Below are 21,746 nucleotides of genomic sequence, written 5' to 3'. Positions count from 1 at the left end.
GATAAAAAGATTTCCCTTGATGAAGCTGGGCAATGATGCTGAAAGCAAGCTAACACGAATCGTTGGCTTTAGTTTTGTGACTATATTCCCTCAAATGTCAGCAACAGAAGCTAAACCAGACTGTGTCTTTTTCTGTGTTCTCACACCTTTGATTTTATGTGTGTAGTAGGAGTAGATACCTATGCATTTGTGTGTGCAGCATGCTGCAGGTTTCTCCCATATTACCCATCAGTCCCGGTGCTGTTGCCGAGGTGACAGCCCAGCGAGAGAGCTGCAGGATGACACAACACACAGCGAGGCAGTCAGCGTGGCTGACCCGGGAGAAGCTGGGTTCTGTGATGGAGGAGAGAGGCGTGCAGCGCGAAGGCCAAGTTAAACGATTCAGAGATGCTGGCTGTCCTCGGGAGGCTAAATGGCCATCTGTGATTCTACACACACAGGCTGGCTCAGCTCCCACCTTCAGTATCTCCATCAAACCTCTTTCTATTGGTTGTATTGTTTAGGCCCTCACTTTTTTCTGATAGGATTCAACTACAAACCAATGTTTTTGCTGAAAAACAAATGTAAAATAGCTACAATAGCCTCTTGAGACCCGGAAAAAAGGTTTTAATATTTAGAGCATCTATTTTTAGCATCATTTGAATTCCAGAGAAATATCAATACATATTTTGTTCTCAATATTTTTTTAATATTTATTTAAAGATATGTTTCCTGCAGTGGACATGGGGTAAATATTTTCTACGAAACACAGATTACAAGGTTCTATTTGGAAACTAAATGGAAATTAATTTTCAATTTGTTAAATTACAAAGTACTTCTTCTAACTTCACCAATAAATCAACATGAAAAATAGTTCTACAATTAAAATCCAGTGGAACAATGAAAGTAAGTTCATACGTATACTCAAGTATTGTACTTATATGGGGAATTTTAAAATACTTTACGTAAGCAGTTTACTTCATACGAAACATAAAAATGCATCAAATGAAACTGCTGACAAACTGACAATAAAAGGTCAGAAGATAAAAGGATTGAAAACAACTAGTTTAATTTGTATCTTATTATGAAAAGTAACTTTAATTACAGCTGTTTTAATGTAGTGCTACTTACGACACTTACGACAAACTGTACTGAAGAAGTATTAAGTAGCATGAAATAAAAATACTAAAGTACCTTAACATTGTACCAAGGTACAGAACTTGAGAAACTATACTGAGATACTTTCCACCACTGCCTTCAGCTCAACCATAAACAGACATACTAAATAATCTACTGAAAATCAAATCACAAGATTTTTTATAATATTTGTGCAAATACTCAAAACATCAGTAACTAAGGCCGTGATTGTCATGTGTACAGGAGTGCAAACATTGTTTTACAGCGTTTGGCACAGTGCAGGAATTGTTGGGAACAAATAGACGAGGATCCAGGTGATGCAAACACAGAGCTGGTATAAGAAAAACATCAGTACAGGCGCCTGCAGACTGGAGTGTGAAGCTCCAAACAAGTCCTTCATTTAAGGAAATGATCCAACAAATCAGTTTGTCTCCAGAGCATAGGTGCAAAGTAAAAAAAAGTCACGCTCCATGAAGCAGGTTTGTGTTATCGAAGGATCTGCTTTTTGATGTACTGGCAGAGGCAGAGAGGAGCGGTGGTGCAGTGATTCCTCCGGGGCCGGAGGCGGTGGTGGGTCGGTCCTGACAGCCGCTGGGACACCAGCAGCTTCACGTACGCTGCACTGTAGGTCATCAGAAGCTGGTAGGCTTTAGCCTGCAAAGAAGAGTATTAGAAGTCTTAGTAACCTTCTTGATTCAAAATATTAAAACATAATGGCTATTCTTATTTACAATTCCATTATCCAGCCATTTATTTGATTGTATACTGTATATAGCTTCACACTTCTGAGACATTAAACTGTCAAGCTTAATATGATTGAACTAAAACTTTTACAGAGACTTAAACTAGCTCACACACTTTGAAACTCTGAAACAAACTAAACTTAAATGAAATCTAAAAGTAAAAAAATATTTTAAAAGTAATTGAAGATGAAACATTTTAAACTTTAAATGTATGCGCAAACCTAGCTGCTTTTTTTTTTTTTTTTGTACGCTGCTATGGACAATCTGCAATAAATGCACTATGGACAATCTTTCACCAAAGATATTGATATTGATGCGACTGTTATTTTGTATATATTGATTGTTGTGTTTTTTTATCTTAATGTGTGCATATGTGTAAATGTGTCTGTTGATTGTGTATAGGATATACATATTTTATACATATTTTTATACATATCTGTATATTGTATAATTTTATTTTTGTATTCGGCATTGTTGGAAACGTCATTTCGATCTCTCTGTCTGTACACACAAACTGAAAGATTGACATTAAAAGCTCTAATATGCATTTCCTCAGTGTGGGAACAAATACATCTTTTAGCATCCTTTACCTGAGCAGGTAACGACTGGTCAGGGATGAGGCTGTAGTTGGTGGTGACTTTGGCAGCCTCTGGCGGGCTGGATGGAGTACTGCTGCCCGTGCTCTCCTGGCTCAGCAGAGGCCTCTGTTCATCAGGGTCCTGCTCCACATCTGACCCTCCAACCTTGAGGTCAACCGCCGTTTCCTCCGTCACAAGGGCCAGATGCGACATTTTCTTCTTCAATTTGTTCTGGTGAAACACCAATGCTTTTTATCATTTCCTTCCTTCTGCCAAATTGAAGCTATGAAATCTGAAGCCACCCTTTAAGGAGTAAACTTCTGTTTTCCTGAAGATATGGAAATGGTTTCTATTGATCTCAGGGAAGAATTTACATTGAAGTACAAGAAAAAATCAATAGAGCAGCAGGTGAACAAACTGAGGGACAGATGTACTCACCTGGGTGTCATTCACCACAAAGCTGCGCTCCTCTAAAGTTTCAGTCAGTGCCCTCAGACAGCGGGACATGTCCCAATACACAAAAGACAGCTGCAGAGAGGTACAGAGAGACGTATAAGACTTTATCAGAGGCTGCCAAAGAAAATAATATTCATCAATTTAATGTAATGACACACTAGCATGATTCAGGACAACGTAACGACCACAAACATCAAGTCAAAGTAATGTGTGGCTTTAATTTCTTATATTTAAGTGTATATTCCATACAAAGTATATGAATACATTGTTGGGAAATGCCTGGAAATGTGGAAGTATACAACGTTTTCTAGATTAGTAAAGGGTTTGTATTTGCTTTGTCATTGTTGTGCAGTTCTGCCTGCTGAGACGTTATCTTAATTGCAATCTTGCTGAGTCATTTACCACATGTTTCTTTTGTGTCATTCTTCCGTCCCTCACAGTGTTATAAATAATCATGTTGTGTTTGTATTCCTTTTGTTCTCCCTGACAGGCAGAGCAAGTCAGAATGTAAGAAGTAAGTAAGAAAAGACCAAAAGTTAGTACAATTCTGGTACATTTAGAAACCTTATTTTCTTGCAGTTTGAGTTTATTTATAAAACCAACCTGCATGTTTCCTGAGCAGGACTGCACCCAGTCAACCACGGCCACCATCAGCTTGTGTTTAACCAGCCTCTCATTCACCTGGATTAACCGGACGTCTAAATTCATGTCAATCTGACACAGAAACAGACAAAGAAACATGTTTTTAAATTAATTATTTCCAATTATAAGTATTTAATTTGATCTAAGTGTATTTGTGTCATTGGGCAATACATGCAGTCAAAACCAACACAACTATTGTGTCTATATTAATTACATTACCGAAATAACTTCAGATCCAAACTCAGATGTAAGTTATTGTAAATGTGTCAATGTTACTGTAAACATGGTATCAGACCCCGCCTTACCTCCTTGTTACTGCAGTGGAGGATGAATATTATGGCAGTGGTGAGGAAGATAGAGACCAGGCTGACAGAGAGGCAGAGGACCCAGTAGTCACTAACTGTGATAAAGACGTGGAGGGTGGAGAACACAGCGCACCACACCACCAGATACAGCACCTGGTGGAGGAAGAGTTGGTGGTTGCTAGTATTAACCAGAAGTATAAAACTGGTCTCATTTTGGAAAATATGCGTTGCAGTTTACAATTTGTATTTGAGTTTCTTACAGCAAACTTCATTTATACAGACTTAGAGAACTTTAATATTGATTGATCGATTGATTGGTTGGTTGGTTAATTTAATTATTGACGTATAGATGTATAGATTGATAGGTTGATTGATAGGTGTACTGATTGATAGGTGTATTGATTGATTGGTTGATTGATTGAGAGCAAGAGTACTACAGAAAGTAGCTTAGTAAGTAACTATAGTTGGTAAGATTACACAGAAACCCAGACAATCATACCGGTGCCATTAAGAAATGGAAGAGGGCAGAGTTGAAAACCATGTATCTCCTGACTGAGGGAACTTCCAGAGCTGTCTTCAGAGGAGCCTCCATGTCTTCCTCTGGAATCTAAAAACATTAGTAAGTAAATAGAGATTAAAGTAAAGATATCTGAATGTTATGGTGCCACAGTGGGTCATATGTTTGTGTTGGTATCTGGGTGTTTTCTGACCTGAAAGCCATCATTCTCAAGTTTGGCTCGGCAGAGAGACAGATCAAAGCTTGGGTTTAGCATCGAACAGCTGGGCATCGCCACAACACACTGACCTGAGACAGAGACAGAGAGAGAAGACTTTAAACCTATATTTTTTATCAGCCAGTGGTAAAAAGATGGGCCAATAGTCTTGCGCTGACAATGCTATATCTTTACAAAGAATTCTGACATAATGCTCAAAAAAATAAAAATGACATGACTTTATGTCTGTTTACTGGTATCTATAGTCAGGCAGTTAAATCCTGTGAGCAGTTAAATCCTGTGAGCAGTTCAATCCTGTGAGCAGTTCAATCCTGTGAGCAGTTCAATCCTGTGAGCAGTTCAATCCTGTGAGCAGTTAAATCCTGTGAGCAGTTAAATCATGTGAGCAGTTAAATCCTGTGAGCAGTTAAATCATGTGAGCAGTTCAATCCTGTGAGCAGTTAAATCCTGTGAGCAGTTAAATCCTGTGAGCAGTTAAATCATGTGAGCAGTTAAATCCTGTGAGCAGTTAAATCCTGTGAGCAGTTAAATCCTGTGAGCAGTTAAATCATGTGAGCAGTTAAATCCTGTGAGCAGTTCAATCCTGTGAGCAGTTCAATCCTGTGAGCAGTTCAATCCTGTGAGCAGTTAAATCCTGTGAGCAGTTAAATCATGTGAGCAGTTCAATCCTGTGAGCAGTTCAATCCTGTGAGCAGTTCAATCCTGTGAGCAGTTCAATCATGTGAGCAGTTCAATCCTGTGAGCAGTTAAATCCTGTGAGCAGTTAAATCATGTGAGCAGTTTATTACCATTTGACCAGTTGGTTCTGTTGTTGTTGGACTGCTCTGACTGAGCTTTGGTTTCTCTGACCTGCACATCCATCTCACCGTCCTTCATCACGGAACAAACATTGTTCTTGCTCTCCATCATTTCAAATCCTAAGGAGGAAACGAGCATATCAGAGATAATCTGAGATTAACATTATAAAGCTTCTGTCTGATTAATAATATAACATTTGGAAATTGAAAGTTTGGACCAAAAAGAGGTAATTAAAATCTTTCATAGAGCTCTCAGGACCTGAAACCTTTCAATAAAATTAAAATAAAATCCATGATTTTTGTTTCAAATCAGGGAAAAAGAGAAAGTTTCATGTGACAGCGGTCAAGCATCACTTAAAGAATAACAGTATACCAAGAAAAGAATGCAACAAATCTAAATCCTGTGTGTTACAAATGTAAACAGCATGACATTCAATGTGACTGTGACTGACACAGTACAAGTGGACACATTGATTATTCCGTGCTTTTGTGTAGAAATGTGAAGGAAGGACATCTTTACTAAGTTTTTACATTACTAAATAATGTGATAACTTGCATTTACAAGTAAGTGGTAAAACATATTACGAACATGTTTTGCAATTGAGAGTAAGTAAAAACTAGTTAACTTTAGCAAGTTAGCAGAGCAGTTGAAATAGTTAGCTACAATCATGAATAGTTGAAAAATGTATCTAGCCTTAAAGGTCATTGATACGCATTTAGCTAGCATTAAAGGTCATGTATAAACAGTTTAAACATTTAACTGGCATACAAATCTAATGAATTTCCTGTTGAGGTAACTACCAACAATGGTGATGAAAACACAGTTGAAATAGTTAACTAGCATCAAAGGTAATGGAAAAACAGTTGCTAGCATCGAAGGTTATATACAGTTTATATATTATGCCATCAGCAAAGGTTATGGATAGCAGTTGAAATAATTGATAAACAGCCCTCTGGAGTCTAAGGGTATTTTCTCGATTTTTAGATGTTTTCTTAAATCACCTTTTAAATGTATTTCTTCTAAAATGGCACCCATGTGTTACATATAAAAAATTTCAGGACAATCTCTAGTATTGCTATATATGCAAATTACTCACCTTAGAGCACTGTTTGATGAGATAAGTAGCTCAAAAGCTTAAAATTTGACATCCGATTTTCAGAAAATCTTCAAAACTCTTGTGAAAACACAAATGTACTCATGTGATCGAATTGTTTTGGTGTTTTAGATTTGGTTACCAAAGTCTTAGGATTACAAAAGTAGTGAAATATTTGAATTACACTGTATATAAATGTGTTATTCATGTCTAAAATGAAATTTTATAAATTCGAATTCTGAGTAAAACAGCTGTCAATCACTCTACTTTCACCACAGCAGGGACTGAGATATATCAGGACTGAATAATGACTTCATCTTACATAACAAGGTTCATGTGATGTGTAAAAAAAAAAAGAATTGAGCATTAGAACTTTTTTTTTCAACCAACAATTTATTATAATACCAACAATGTATATAAATATAACTGCAAAATCTCACTATTTACAATATTGAACATCAGAACTTTTTTTGCTTCAACCAACTATTCATTATACACTGACAAAATGATCCTTCCTCCAGTAGTCCAATACATTGTCCAGTTTCAGCAGTTTATTTATAGAAATCCTCTACAGTCAAGTCAGTCCATTTGTAGGTTTTACCCTTTCCCATCTCCTGTGCAGCCCGCTTGTTTGTGTTGGTACAGAGTGTCTGTACTGTTAGTGCACTGAAGAACAGCTTGAACAGGTCAAGAGGTTTGTTTGATACTGTTGAGCTGAGCTGTGGCCCGGGTGTGCGAGCAGGTTGAAACCTGGAGACAGGGGGAGCAGTGTCAGGGTCTTCGCCTGTCTTCCAAGACAGTGGAGCTGGCTGCTGTGCAGGTGGGGGTGATGGTGCATGGGCAGCTGGTGGCTGTGTGGGAGGTACGTGTGCTCTAGAGACCTCTTTGCTGTCCGGGTCGATGGTGATGGCTGTGGTGGAGCTGAGGTGTATCTTGACCTCGTTGCAGGCAGAGATGGAGGCAGCTGTCGTGTAGTGCTTGGTGGGGATGGCAGTGGTGAAGGCCCTTCTCAACATGGTGGCAGGCACAGCTGGAGGCTCCTGGATAAATGTCATCTGTGGGCTGCTAGGCCCAGGCAGCTGTGAAACCTCTCTGTAAAACAAATAAAAATGGTGGGACAATAATTATTACGAAGTTCCTTCCACACACACACACACACACACACACACACACACACACACACACACACACACACACACACACACACACACACACACACACACACACACACACACACACACACACACACACACACACACACACACACACACACACACCACACACACACACACACACACACACACACACACACACACACACACACACACACACACACACACACACACACACACACACACACACACACACACACACCTCCCCATTACTGTATAGCACTCCCCACAAATGGCAGGCACACATATAAATAAATTAAATGTCTCCGTTGTGGGACAAATAAAGGATTATCTCATGCATCTACACATGTAACCTTACTTATACACACCAAAATAACGTTTACACAGAGTAAACGTTTACTAATCAAGAGTCTATTTTGTCCCGAGAAAAAGTTCATGAGGGGAAAATAAAAAGGTTGATAAATCCATTGTTCATTTTCGCGGTACTCCTCACAAAATGGCAAATGCACTACAAGTTATATGTACACTTACCCATCCTCAAATGGATCCCTGCTGTCCCTGTATTCTTCTTCTTCAGAAGAGTCGAAGCCTTCAGGTTCTGATGAGCCATCTTCTTCACTGCCACTCGCGAAAATAAAATCCAGCGCGTCCGCAACGGTAAAGTTCCTTCGAGCCATTTTCTCTATCTTCTTCACAGACTAAAAGACTGAAACTGATGGGAGACACCTGTTATATATTTTTTATTGGTGGGTAGGTCCTTAGATTTCTAGAGTGTCCATTGGTCATTTCAGACCGACATGGCTGCCGGCCGGCCGAGATGTCCTTGACTGACACACAAATCCACCAATCACACACAGTGTAACGCCGAATCAAGCTGCTTTGAGCGGCAATATTGGCTGCTGTGCCCTGGGTACAGTCTCACAGGAGATACTCTTGAAAAGCTACGCTTCTAGCGATTCCGCAGATATTTCTACTCCTTACAAGCGAAAATCTATGATTAAATACGTAAATAAATGTGCACTTGGACTCCAGAGGGTTAAATACTTAGCTTTAGTTAGTTGAATTTGTTAATTAGCATCAAAGGCTTGATCAAACATTTCAAATGGTGAGCTAAAAGTTATTTATAGTTGAAATGTTAAGCTTAAAGGTCCCATGTCATGCTTTTCCGGTTATTACCCGTCCCCTTGTGTTATGAAGGTTTTTATGCATGTAAACGGTCTGCAGAGTCAAAAACCCTCAAAGTACACCCTGTAGCGAGTAAAATTATGAATAAACTGTTGGAATAGTTGCAATGGATTACATTTATTGGTTTAACCGTTGAGCTAAATGTAATGGATAAACTATTAAAGAACTTTGGTGAAAGTAGGCCTAATAGATTAGCAGTTGAAATGGTTAGCATTATTTAAAAGATATGGTTACATGGTTAAAAAGTCCAGTGTCTGCCACTACAAGAAGTAGGCCTAGCTGTTCAAGTAAGTAAGTCCTAAACACTGATTATTCTATTGTATGAAGCATATGTTTTGACTTTACCCACATTTATATAAATTAAAGTGTTAAAAATAATTCAGTTTGTAATCCATTTATTTAAAAAAGAAAACATGAATGGTGGATTAGGGACCAGGCCAATGGGTTAAACCTGTTACTCTTGAAGAAACAGAACAGTCATGCACCAATGTCTCTTTCTAGCAAACCCGATCAGATGAACCATAGCCTCTCGACTCTGAAAACATTTGCAGTTTATTTAAAGAAAGGCAGGAAACCAGATCACTTCTGCTTTCCGGACAAGTGTTATTTACTGCAGTGACATGGTGATGGTGTGATCGGCTGGCAGAGGCAGTAGATTAGGAGGCTGTTGTTTATTTATTCAATATATTCAGTTTAAAGAAGTAGATATGCATTTTATACTTTATAAGGCTTTATAGTTGCCAATATCTGTCCTGCATTTAAAGAAAATGTCCAGAATGTCATGTATTATCATTGCAGTGCAGCTCAGCCTGTTAATGGAGGATAAGAGCTGTGTTTGGTCATGACTCTCCACAGCACATTTCATGACATAGACAGTTAGTTGTTCTATTTAAAGTAATAGCCAGCTCTCCTTCTCCCCTGCCTGCTTGTGACAACACCACATTTTAGCACTGAGGTGTAAACACTCAATGCTCTACTTTATATGGCTTTCGCCCCTGCAGTATAACCGCTTTCTCTGCTATTATTCTAAAATGTCCACTTCCATACTTGTAAATAAAGTAATACGGACTGTGGCCCTATTTATCATTGCCTGTTTATACTACACCTGTTCAGAAGGAGATAAAGAAAGCACAATATGTCTCATACATGTGCAAGAAGAAGGCTGTGTTCAAATACAGGCATAAGTGTTACTTCTCGATAGAGGAAATAACATTTACTGTATTTCTTGAGCTTATCAGTACAAACGCAACTGACAATCCCTTATCTTAAAATTGCATCTTGGTTTGGTTATGTGTTGTTATGCATACTGCTGAACTAAATAAGTGTGTATATGTGTCTATATAGTGCAATTCTTGCAAACAAGAAATTCCCAAGATCTTTTTTGTTACACTGATATTTGCTGGGATGCCATACTCCGGACACTTAATCCCCCACATTGTTGTTAATGTTCATGCAATCAAATGCTCTCATAGAATTTAAGGGTATAGAAAATAGGTGAAGGACGTCACATTTTAGGGTGAAAGGTTCATTTAACAAGCTTGATTTTTTTCTGTGGCTGCCCGACATGTTTCATTGGAGAAGCTCACCTTTAAGACTGTGAGGTCTTGAAACCAAACCCAGTATAAGTAAAACCAGAATGTCCCATGATGAATTACATACCTGCATTGTCAACATTGTGATGATTGTATTCCTTTTTCAGCCCATTTCTGTAGTAGATCCCTTGAAAGTAACCATGTCTTGCTTACAGACCGTGTCGTACTTTCACACTGAAATGAACCCTAGCAGAGTTTCTTTCTGACTTCTCTCTTTCTGTTTCTCCCCGTCTCAGCGTGTGACTCAGATCAGCTCGGCCTCATGACTACAGGAATGTGGCTTGTGGTTCACAGCTCAACACCATCAAAACTAAAGAGAGCAAACTGTTATATGTAAGGCGTATTAAGATGGCATATAAAAAAATGTCATGAGGTGGAGCTTGTGATTCGTCTGCCTTTTGTTTGCAATTATTGAGAGTTTTATGGTGTCCGGTGCAGCTTTACTGAAACTGCCATACATTAACATATTGTTATGGATCATTTGGGGTCATGCAAAATAAACAAATTATGTCATGCATGTTTCCCTTCCGCTTTGTGAAGGATTGAAGTCTATGGCTGCTTCTCAGGTCGACTATTTTCATTTCCTCGCTCCTCGGTCCTCGGTCTCACCGGAAGTTGATTTGCCTGCGCCATCTTGAGTACCGTCCCATGGCTCTTATTTCTGCCGGAGGACCGAGGATCGAGGAGCGATAATGGAGAAGCGATAATCGAGGAACCACCAGACCATCCTCCGATGAAATCCTCAGATACTCGCCCCGCCCCCTTACTGTGTATCGCTCACTGATTGGACGATGCAGTGCATGCACTGATCTCATGCTTCTTGACATGAGAGCCGTTTCCCAGCGGAGTGAAGAAAATACATGAACCTCACGGGAGTCACTCCTCAGTTTATACCGTGTTTTGTTTCAATTCCTGTTTCATTTAGTTACACATATGTGATATATCTGAACAACAAAGTGGTCAAAAATCATTTTATTCATTTGTTGGAAACATTTTCATGATCGCTTTTTTCGTTTTACATTTTCATTTATTGTCATTTCCATTCAGTCAGTCATTAAGTGCTATTAAAATGTTAATGTACTACATATCCACACAAACAAACAAAGTGTGCAATCCAATGAATGTTAATCTAATTGGGTTTTGATAGATAACATATCTCTTTTTCTTCTCTCAATTATTTTATTTCTTTTGTGCACTCTAATCAATATTAATCAAACTATTGTTCGTTTATACATTTTAAGAATGGCGTTTATCTTTTTTGAGAATGAGTTCTTATTTTATTTTATTTATTGGGATCTACAACAGATGATACAAATGTTTGTGTCAGTAAATGCAGGGCCGCCCCTGGCCAACTTGGGGCCCCAAGCGACATTGTGAGATGAGGCCCCCCCCCCCCAACCGACAGGAGTGAAACATTTTTTTAAAAAAACAAAGTAGGCTACTTTACAAATATAATTCCTGTTTATTATTATTATTATCAACACAATTACTTTTTTATACAGTGAGGTAAATGGTAAATGTATGTCGTTCAGTATGCGTTTACAGGTGAATACGTCTGCATTTCCTGACAAATACTAGCCTCAAAAAGATTTAAATATAATTAATGCAAATAAACTACTTCTACTAATAATAATAATCATAATCAATTCAATAATATAAATACTATATTATTTTATTATAATATAGTTGTAATATAGTCAAGACAAAACATGCTTATGACATGCTCAAAAACTGATATTTCTTAAATCTGAAACTAGGCTTGTTTGAGACAAGCAAGAACTGCACAGTTGCGATCAACGTCTTGCTAGTGCGTTGCATGATGGTTAGTCATTTTGTCCGACTTGCTCTGGAGGCTCGCCTACATGAGACGTTGAAATCTCGCGGGACAAAGACGCCTGCAGCCTTGAGAGCGAGGCGCGGCGGCACAGTTCCTCTCCACGGGCTGCAGAAGCGAAATGCTTGATGGGAAACAACTCGCCGGTATCTCGAGCTGAGCGCTCATTGGTGGTTTTTACCCCGTGCTGCTGATGAAACTCTCCAATTGGCTCGGCAAAAGTTTGTTGTTGTTTTGTGTCAGTTTTACGTCACCACATCCATTCCCATTTTTCATCATTGTTCAACAATGTTTATCATCATGAAATTAATATCTATATATTTTATACTATACTTGCACTGCTTACCGTTTTCATACTTTATATATATCTTAGCATATTCATACACACTGTTCATACTGCTCACAGGCTGATATCTAGTGTATTCATAGCCCTCACTGTTTATTCATCATTCAATTCATTCTATATGTTATTCTGTAGATTGTGTTCATTACTTTTCACTTTACTGCTTGTTGCACCTGGTTAGAAGCTAAACTGCATTTCGTTGTCTCAGTACCTGTAATATGTGCAATAACAATAAAGTTGAATCTAATCTTGAGCAGGAACAAATGTATTTACTTAGTACATATCTGACATTACTATTAAACACGTGTGGATTCTTTATAAATGCAAACCGAGTCAAGCCGACTCCGGAGGTGGCGGTATGCACCTTAAAGTTGTTTGCAATCCGCCAAAAAAACGAGAGAAGAAGAAGACGAAGCCGACTCCGAGCTGTCCGACTTCAGGCGAGCTTTTTGAGACCTCCCCCGGCTGCAATCGGCTATTCTCGTCTACTTTTGAGGCGAGCCGCAACGCGTCTCAAACAAGCCTACTGTCTTTTCACCGACATCTCTTCACCTGCACAAGTGGCCGTATCAAAGCCGTGATTGGTCAGATGTCGATTCATTGCAACGGTGTCGGATTACAGACGTGCTCCCCTTGTCACCTCTCACTCTCGCGGGGGGTGCGCGGAGAACTGCGCACAGCAGCTGAGACCCTCTGGGCGGGGCCCCCTGCGCAAGGCGGGGCCCCATGCAGCCTGCGTGATTGGCCTGTAGGCAGGGCCGTATCCAGGATTTCCTAAATACCGAGGTCCAAACATGCTAGGGGGGTTTGGGGGATACCCCCCGAGATTTTGGGGATTTTCATGATCTAGTTATGGTGCTTTTTAAGTCCTATGGGGGGTCACAAATTGGATAATATATCGATTTCAAACCATGTCAGTGGGCTGACAATGTCAGCATCAATTATTTTGAAAGTGTAATACATAATAAGAATCAGTTGATTGTTACTATTAATGATCTGGACATGCAGAAGAGGCTAAAATGATCACAAAACATTGTCAACATCAGTGGCGAGCCGTGACTTTTATACCTAGGCCCTCTGACCCCCACCTCTTCCCTCGAGTTATTACGTCACAGCGTATACTTCAGCGGAATATCAAAACAACGGCCCGGGGTGCAAAACGCATCAATGAAAGCGACCCTCTACCACACAAAACAACACCTGTAAATAACCCTATTTGTGTTCTTTGAAATTGAAAAGGATATTGCATTGTGTTTGTTACTTTCGTTGCAGTTGTATGTCTTAAGTGTAATTTGGCATGCTTTTATTTTGAAGGCGAGTTAACGCTGTTGACAGGAAGTTGTTGTTGCTATGGAAACAAGAAACGTTTCACAGCGGGCGGAACTTAAAGTCCGTGATAATAACACCCACCCATTTAGCGGGAAGATATGATTGGTCAATTGTACTGTCATTTGACATTACTCTCTCGTTCAGTTACTATAGCGGGGCCCTCTGTGAATTCATAGCTGGACCGCCTGGACGTCCAACAGCTCCTCTCTTCACAGTAACTTGCAGAGACGAGCTTCTTTCATTTAACTCTTCACATTCCAACATAAACTGAATAGGCAGATTCGAAGGATTTATTTCTTTGGAAATGTTATTTTAATTACAATTAAATCAAGTTATTTTGGTAAAACTAATGAAAAATATAACTAAAAAAATATATAATTTGTTTTAATGTTTTTAAATATTATTTTGTAGAATATCTTAGGCCCTCACAGAGGGCCCTGACGGCTCGCCACTGGTCAACATTCATTTTCCATGTCTCTCTCCTTTCCATAACCTACAGCCTCTCTTCCATCTTATTGAGTCTCTCTGTCTTCTTCCTGTTCATTACTCTCTCTGTCCTCTACGCTTTCTCTTTGTTCAATCTCTCCCTCGTTGTTCACTTTTTGCTCCTCCTCACTTGTCGCTCCCGCCAGTGAATCAAAAGCAATTCAGCAATTTAGTTCATTTCACTTGTTTGTTTGCATTTTTTAAAAATGTAAATCTGTTTTGTTTGATTCTCAAAAGAGAACAAAGATGTAAGCAAATTGTGTTTTATACAATTGTATGTTATTATGACATCATAACTGCAATAGATGTATGTTTTAAAATTATGCCTATTGTAAATGAAGACTATTGTTATAGATAAATAGATAGATATGGGGTTGTTAAGCCTACATTATTTTTGTGTGACTGTACCTGCAGTTCCTCCCTGACTTCCATCACTTTCTCTCTCTCTCTTTCTCTCTGCCTGTCCTGTCTCTTCCTTACCAACGCTGAGCTTCGACTGACTGTCTTTTCATTATATCTAAGTCAGTGTAAAAAGAAAACAATACAATGTTATATCTTCAATGTTTTACTCAAATTGAAATAAAAGAAAAGCATTACAACGTTTGTTAAAAGGTAATCCTTCTGACATTGGATGAATGTAATTAACTGTAGCTCTCTAGCTAGTTTATTCACGCAATTTAAACCAAAGTATAGCCTATACTATAGCTGCAATATAAGTTAGTGTGCATGTTGTCGGACGTCCACTGACTAACGTAGAGCGTTCACACAGGATCTGCTGCTCATATGATGTCCTGATGAACAGAAACACAAGTAGCCCGCTGGACTCAGATCTCTAGATACCTCATCACTCCTCCGCTGCTCCGGTACAAGTCCGGGCTGCGGTGATTTGTTGATACATGTCGTCTTCTTCTGTTTGCTTTAATCGAGGCTACTTAGTTATGCAGCGCCCCCATGGTCAGTAAATGGAAGTACTACAAAGAACCCCGTTTAGTGTAATTATTTCACAAGTTTTGTTATACACAGCTCGGAAAATATTACCGAGGTCCGGACCTCGGTGACCTCAATGGTAGATACGGCCATGCCTGTAGGGAGGGGCGGCCCTGAGTAAATGTGTACTAACAGAGGCGGGGGTGTGTGTGGAAATAACGGGGACAGAGCTGGCTGCTGTCAGACGATCAGCTGTGCAGCGTCATCACAAACGGACGTCGCTTCACGTGACGCTCCGGAGGAAAGGACGTCCCATTGCTCTTAAAACTAATTTCCCTGCTTCTCGTGGTTCCCTTGCGTCCCTCCATGCTTCCCTGGTGGGAGGGACTAAACGCAGGGAAACGACGCAAGTGAGGGAAGCAAGGATTTCATTTAATTGACCTGAGAAGCAGCCTCAGTCGCGAGTGAGCCCTCTATGTAATGGCCCACTTGCTGGCACCCATGTTCTTTTGATCCCCCAATTAACCCACACACACGAGGAGCAGGCAGATATCATATCAGGTAACACAATTATCTTTATTATAAATTAAGTCAATAGTAAGGGACCATATCAGCCAAGCTTCTCACATGGAAATGTATCACAAGGCCAAGTAATGCAGTGCCTATAGACCACCCCGTCATTCAGGCTGTTACCCCACCCCCTGCTGGCCGGAGGGACTAATGGTACAACGAACAGTAAAATATCACAAAGCATGCAAATAACGCAACACATGACACTTCTATTAGGGAATCACTACACACATGACACGTCTATTTAAAGAAAGCACTACACACATCACACAATGCACATGCTCTCCCACTCACTGGCCGCTAAGGAGTAAAATGGAACAGTCACTGGCACTGGTGGGCAAATGACAACGAGTGGCACTATTTGCACCCCATACTCTCCTTGTTCATTTAACCAGTGACAGCCTGCCAAGACATGGCCCGAATTAAAATAGTTATGGGTCCGCTCTCGGTCAGGAACACCTCAGACCGAGAGGAGTTAAAAGTTATTTCTCTCACCCTTCCTTTAGCGCAGCGTGTTTCAATACGGAGCGACCCCGGAATCTGGTCGGAAGACAGCAGTTGGAGACTTGGCGTGCGTCTCCCAATAGGTCGGAGCGCGTCCAACTCAGATGCGAAAGACAGGAACTTGAGGACGTTGCAATGATCAGGAACTTGAGTGCGTTGCAATAACAGGAACTTGAGTGCGTTGCAATAGACAGGAACTTGAGTGCGTTGCAATAGACAGGAACTTGGGAGCGTTGCAATTCTGCCTTCAACCGACCCGTCGATCAGCGGCTGGCAGCCGTACAGCAAATCGCAGTGCAGCAGAACTTCCACAGTGGACCTTCGCCTCACGGTCGCTTCCTCGTCGATCCGTCCAGAGCCTTGCTTCCCGTTCCCTCTTTACCTCGTAGCTTCACCTTCTCCGCTCTCCCGGTAAATGTCCCGGCTCCTCGCTTTAACCAACCACCGGCCAATCCACGTAGCTTCCTGGAAGGCTGGGCAGGCAGCAGCCAATCACGCTGCCCTCATCCAGCTGATTCACACCAGCTGCGACAACACACATACTCCGCCCACCTGACAGGCTAACCCTTTTATGAATGGAAACACACATTTGTCCTTCTGCTTAAAATACATATACACACACACAGTAAATATAATGCATCATCATTTGACATACAAAAATCCCATTCCTACTGGCGACATTTCCCCCCCGATATTGGTGGTCGTCCCGACTACCCCTTAGACCTGGTACCTTTGTGGAGGCACCCCAAAATGTAGACGCTGCGACCTTCTCACAGGGCCTTGTCCTTCCCCTGGCACAAGCCCACCCTCCAATTGAGGCTCAAGGTCCAACTGAGCTGAGACCTGCTCTAGTTCCCCAAACTGCTCTGGCTCAGGCACTAGGCCTGGTATGACTGGAGTAGGCTGAGAGTCCCACCTAGCTACAGGGGCAAAAGGCAACAAGAATACAGGCTGTTTAGGCTGGGAATCAATTTCCTGAGGACACACCTGAGACTCAGTCCATAATCCTGCTGGGCAGGGACGCAGGTTGTTGCGGTGCATCGTCCGTATCGGTCCTTCCTTCCCCTCGGGCCGGATACTATACACTGGATGGCCAGGCCATACCTGTGAGACAACAACATAGGGAGAAGGCACCCAATGTGGTTCCAACTTGCCTCTGGCTCTCCGTCTAAAGTTCCTGATCAGCACCCTCCCTCCGGGCAACAAGGGGATAGCATGGGCCTTTTTATCATACCGTGCATGGTCCCAGTTCTGCCTTTGCTTGGTATGAGCTCGTACCCTGCTATACGCTTCAAGCAGTGTCTGATGGTGTGTTCTCACCCAGCCATTCATTGTTCCCTTTTTCTGTGGGGGGACAACACCTACACACAGATCAACAGGCAGTCTGGCGTGACGGCCAAACAGTACAAAGTAGGGAGTCAGTTTAGTGCTACAATGTACAGTGTTGTTGTAAGCTTGAACTAAAGCTGGCAGCTTTTCCCTCCACCGTACCTGCTCCTCTGCACCTAGTGTGTCCAATAATGACAACAAAGTTCTGTTGAAACGCTCACAGGCCCCATTTCCCTGGGGATGGTATGGGGTAGTGCGGCTCTTTGTACAGCCATACAGTTCACAGAGCTGCCGCATTACCTCAGACTCAAAGGCACATCCTCGGTCCGTCAAGAACCTTTCTGGGCACCCAAAAGGCTGGATGAGGGCGGTCCACAAATGTCTCGCCGTCGTCTGGGCTGTCTGGTCCTTGGTGGTGTTTAGAGTCGGCGAGGTCCTGATAATTTATTCCGGTAAATTACTCTGACCTACTAATTGACCTGACCGAAGTTGTTGAGTCTATGTAAGTTTACTGTTTGGCTCAGATCCACCAACGTCAGCAAGATCTCACCTCTATTAACCCCCCGAAGAACCAGGTTCAATTAACTGCTGTTTCTATTCAGACAACTCTTTTTTAATCTGTTTAAGGGATCCTGAAGGATTTTGATATCAGTAAATGGAGTGTGCTCCTACCTAAGTGTGAGTGTGGCAGGGTGCAGTCTTACCTTTTAAGCAGGAGAGGAGAGCACAGGTGTCTTTTAAGTTATCCCAGTCCAAAAAGGTGGGATCAGTTTATTTGAAGAAAAATAGGTCCAAACTAATACAGGGTTTTTACCTTCTCTCTTTACAACATTATAATCATACTAAAAAAATGGTGCTGTGATCATGTTCAAATATGAAACTTTAATTCACAGTCTTACATTTATTACCAAAATGTTTAATTTCAACTGCCCAATTCAGTTGTGACATTTTAAAAATCTCCCGATAGAATTTAGAGGTATTTCCTCATAAAAAGACCGGTGTCAATAAAAATCTGAATTCAAACTTTCATTTTCACCCAATCAATTCACATCAGGTTCATACCTTTTTTCCGACACAGACGGCGGGTACTAACATTCAAAAACACACACCTATCTCCCGGAGGTATTTTGGAGGAAGATCCTCACGGTGGCGGTTACTAATTACGAACACACTCCTATCCGACACAGATGGCGGGTACTAACATCCACAAACACATACCTATCTCCCGCAGGTATTTCGGAGGAAGATCCTCACGGTGGCGGTTACTAAATCACAAACACATCTCCCATCAAATCATTTCACTCAGCATTCCAACCAAGAAATTCACTCAGCATTCAAAGAAATTCACTCAGCATTTCAACCAACAAATTCAGGAGATATTTACCAAGTTTGAGAGAACCTTACAGAGAGCTATTAACCCAGCTCTGAAGGACAAAGCCTACCGGGAGAGAGTTTACCAGGGGAAACCCCCCTCTCTCTCGCGCTCTCTCAAAAAACCAGTCTCTTTATGCTCAAAAAACTGGATCGAAACCCCAAAGCACCTCCTCCACACCCAATTTGTGGAAAACTGGGCATGGCCTCTAATGTACAGGGCTGGACATGACCCGACATGTTCCATAGCTTATGGCATAAGACACACCTTCCCATGTTTGTGTAAAAAGGACATGACCCCTGTAGGATTTGAAAAATATTATTCTCGTTTATGACAACCACCTTTTTGAGGCCTCTAATGTGTTTCTCCTTAAGCCAGGAGCCCCCCTCCCTGTGAACTGCTGTCAGAGGAGAGGGAGAAAACGGCCTACTCTCTTATCAGAGACACCCATAACTCTTTTTAGGCTGTACACTCAACTTAACAAACCACTTGGTTTTGTTTATACTGTAACTATAGAAAAACCTAAAATATGAAGTATTTTCATTGTGGGTTATACAAGAATATAATTGATTATAACTAACTTTCGTTTTAAGTATTAAACATACTATGAAAACTCTCAACACCCTCTTTTCAAAACGCAAAGTTATCAAATAGCAACAGATACAATTGTAAGCATACATACATTCAAAAACCATTAAGAAGCATTCTCATTATGGGTTTATACAAGAATATGATTGATCATATATGATTTATAATTAACTTTCGTTTTAAGTATTCACTTCATATGGAGATCTCAACAGTGGGCACTGCCACAGCATACCTGGAAAACAGATCTGTCATAACCAGGATATACTGGTGGGTGTCGGTTGGCCGTCCCAATGATAAATAGTCCAGGGCTACAACCTCCCATGGGTAACTGGTAGGGGTGTAACGGTTCACAAACATTTCGGTTCGGTACGTACCTCGGTTTTTTGGTCACGGTTCGGTTCGGTACGTTTTCGGTACAGCAGAATTTTTTTTCACAAAACAAAACATATATATATATATATATATATTTCTTATTATTAAACTGTGAATAATGTATTCACTCAAATAAATACAAAATATAATAAAATAAACATTAAGGTGCAGCATTTCGATGAACTGAAATAATCTGTATTTGAACTTTACTGTACTAGTACTCACAAAACATAAACTATTAGTTTTGGGTTTTTAATTATTATTAAACTGAATATTCACTCAAATAAATACAAAATATAATAAAATGAACATTAAGGTGCAGCATTTCGATGAACTGAAATAATCTGTATTTGAACTGAACTAGTACCTAAGCAGCCAGTTTGACATTATGACTTGCTTGTTATTGTATTTTCATGTTTTTTTAAAGAAAGATGAACTTGTCCACATTGCTTGCCGAAAGGGCAGATCTGCTGGCACTAATAATATCTCCTGCTGTGGAGAACACCCTCTCTAGGGACAGAGGTAGCAGATACAGCCAGGTAGCGCTTTGCTAACATGGCAACATAAGGATATTTGGCGTTTGTAATAGCTTTGGTTCGGTCTGAACTTGTTGCGAGTGGTGGAGGCTTAAATGCTAGCGGGAGTTGGGTTTGCACTTCAGTCTTTTTTCTTTTGGTACCGGTGATATTCACGTTCGAGTGATGCCTTTTCAAGAGTGTGCAAGTTTGATGTATTGCCAGCCGCGTAACCAATTTTAGTTGAACAATGCCGACAAACAGCTTTGGTTCGGTCCACCTGTCTTTGTCCGTCATCCTTGTACGTAACTGCAAAACCAAAATGTTCCCAAACCGGAGACTTCAATGATGCTGGAGGATTTTCGAGCTCAACTTTATCTGCGTTCGTCATTAATTTTCGATAGTTCCTCAAATTACTGACTACATTTGAACGCATCCCTCTGACCAGCTCTCATAGTATGACTCTCATCCAATGAAATGACCTGCTCGCTCTATGACGCGTTGAACCCAATGTGAGCAAATTACTCTGAATGCTGCGACGCAGCACCTGAGATTACTTCCAAAAAGTTGTTCACGTTCTCAATTTTTTACGTTTAACGTTATATTCGTTCGGTACACTTCGGTACACACCTGTACCGAACCGAAGGGCCCGTACCGAATAATTTCGGTACGGGTACGTGTACCGTTACACCCCTAGTAACTGGATACAATGGGCTGAAGAGGGGCCCTCACCTTGGGACCAGCCTTCCCTGTCACACATTGTGGGCATACTACTGTCCAGGACTTTATGTCCTTAGCCATCCCCAGCCAGTAGAATCTGCGCTGCAGGATACTCAAGACCTTTTCGCTGTTGGCATGTCCAGCCGCTTTGTGGTAATCCTCCCACAGCTCCCGGGCATGTTGGGTTGGGACAATCAACTGGAAAGCCTGCTGGCCCGTGTCGGGTTCCTGAATGCAGCGCCCCAAGATTCCGTCACGAAGTTCCAGCCGATCCCATGTCTGCAACCAACCGTGCACTTGGGGGAACTCAGACCGTCGCACCTGAGACACATTTAACCCTTGGTTTATCAATTGTCTCACCTTGTCCAACTCTGTCCCTGTTGGCGCTCCAGCCAAGACCCTGGATCACAGTCCTGTCCAGCTGGTGGATCCTTTACTCTTAGACCTCCCTGAGCTCTGGGCACATTGTAGACTGCTTTGAT

General features: G+C 41.1%; 1 protein-coding gene across 3 annotated transcripts; it reads right to left on the bottom strand.

Annotated features, from left to right (window-relative positions):
* Nucleotides 1–666: 666 nt before the first annotated feature.
* LOC117542552 (transmembrane protein 268) lies at nucleotides 667–11,051 on the bottom strand. Of its 3 annotated transcripts, none has more exons than XM_034210273.1 (9): nucleotides 10,443–11,051; nucleotides 5,363–5,491; nucleotides 4,551–4,645; nucleotides 4,340–4,447; nucleotides 3,841–3,993; nucleotides 3,497–3,607; nucleotides 2,876–2,965; nucleotides 2,450–2,668; nucleotides 667–1,770 (listed from the first exon to the last, which is right to left on the bottom strand). In XM_034210273.1, exons 2-9 carry the CDS (start codon nucleotides 5,481–5,483, stop codon nucleotides 1,603–1,605), a joined length of 1,065 nt encoding a protein of 354 aa, XP_034066164.1. In that variant the 5' UTR covers nucleotides 5,484–5,491; nucleotides 10,443–11,051; the 3' UTR covers nucleotides 667–1,602. The 3 variants fall into 3 exon arrangements, with proteins under 3 accessions (XP_034066164.1, XP_034066166.1, XP_034066167.1); XM_034210275.1 differs by having other exon boundaries at nucleotides 2,450–2,656; XM_034210276.1 differs by lacking the exon at nucleotides 3,841–3,993.
* Nucleotides 11,052–21,746: the final 10,695 nt, after the last annotated feature.

Source organism: Gymnodraco acuticeps, unplaced genomic scaffold (assembly GCF_902827175.1).
Source record: "Gymnodraco acuticeps unplaced genomic scaffold, fGymAcu1.1, whole genome shotgun sequence".
Taxonomy (NCBI): domain Eukaryota; kingdom Metazoa; phylum Chordata; class Actinopteri; order Perciformes; family Bathydraconidae; genus Gymnodraco; species Gymnodraco acuticeps.
Note: the sequence above shows the minus strand (reverse complement) of the source record. Positions and strands in the feature narration are given on the sequence as shown.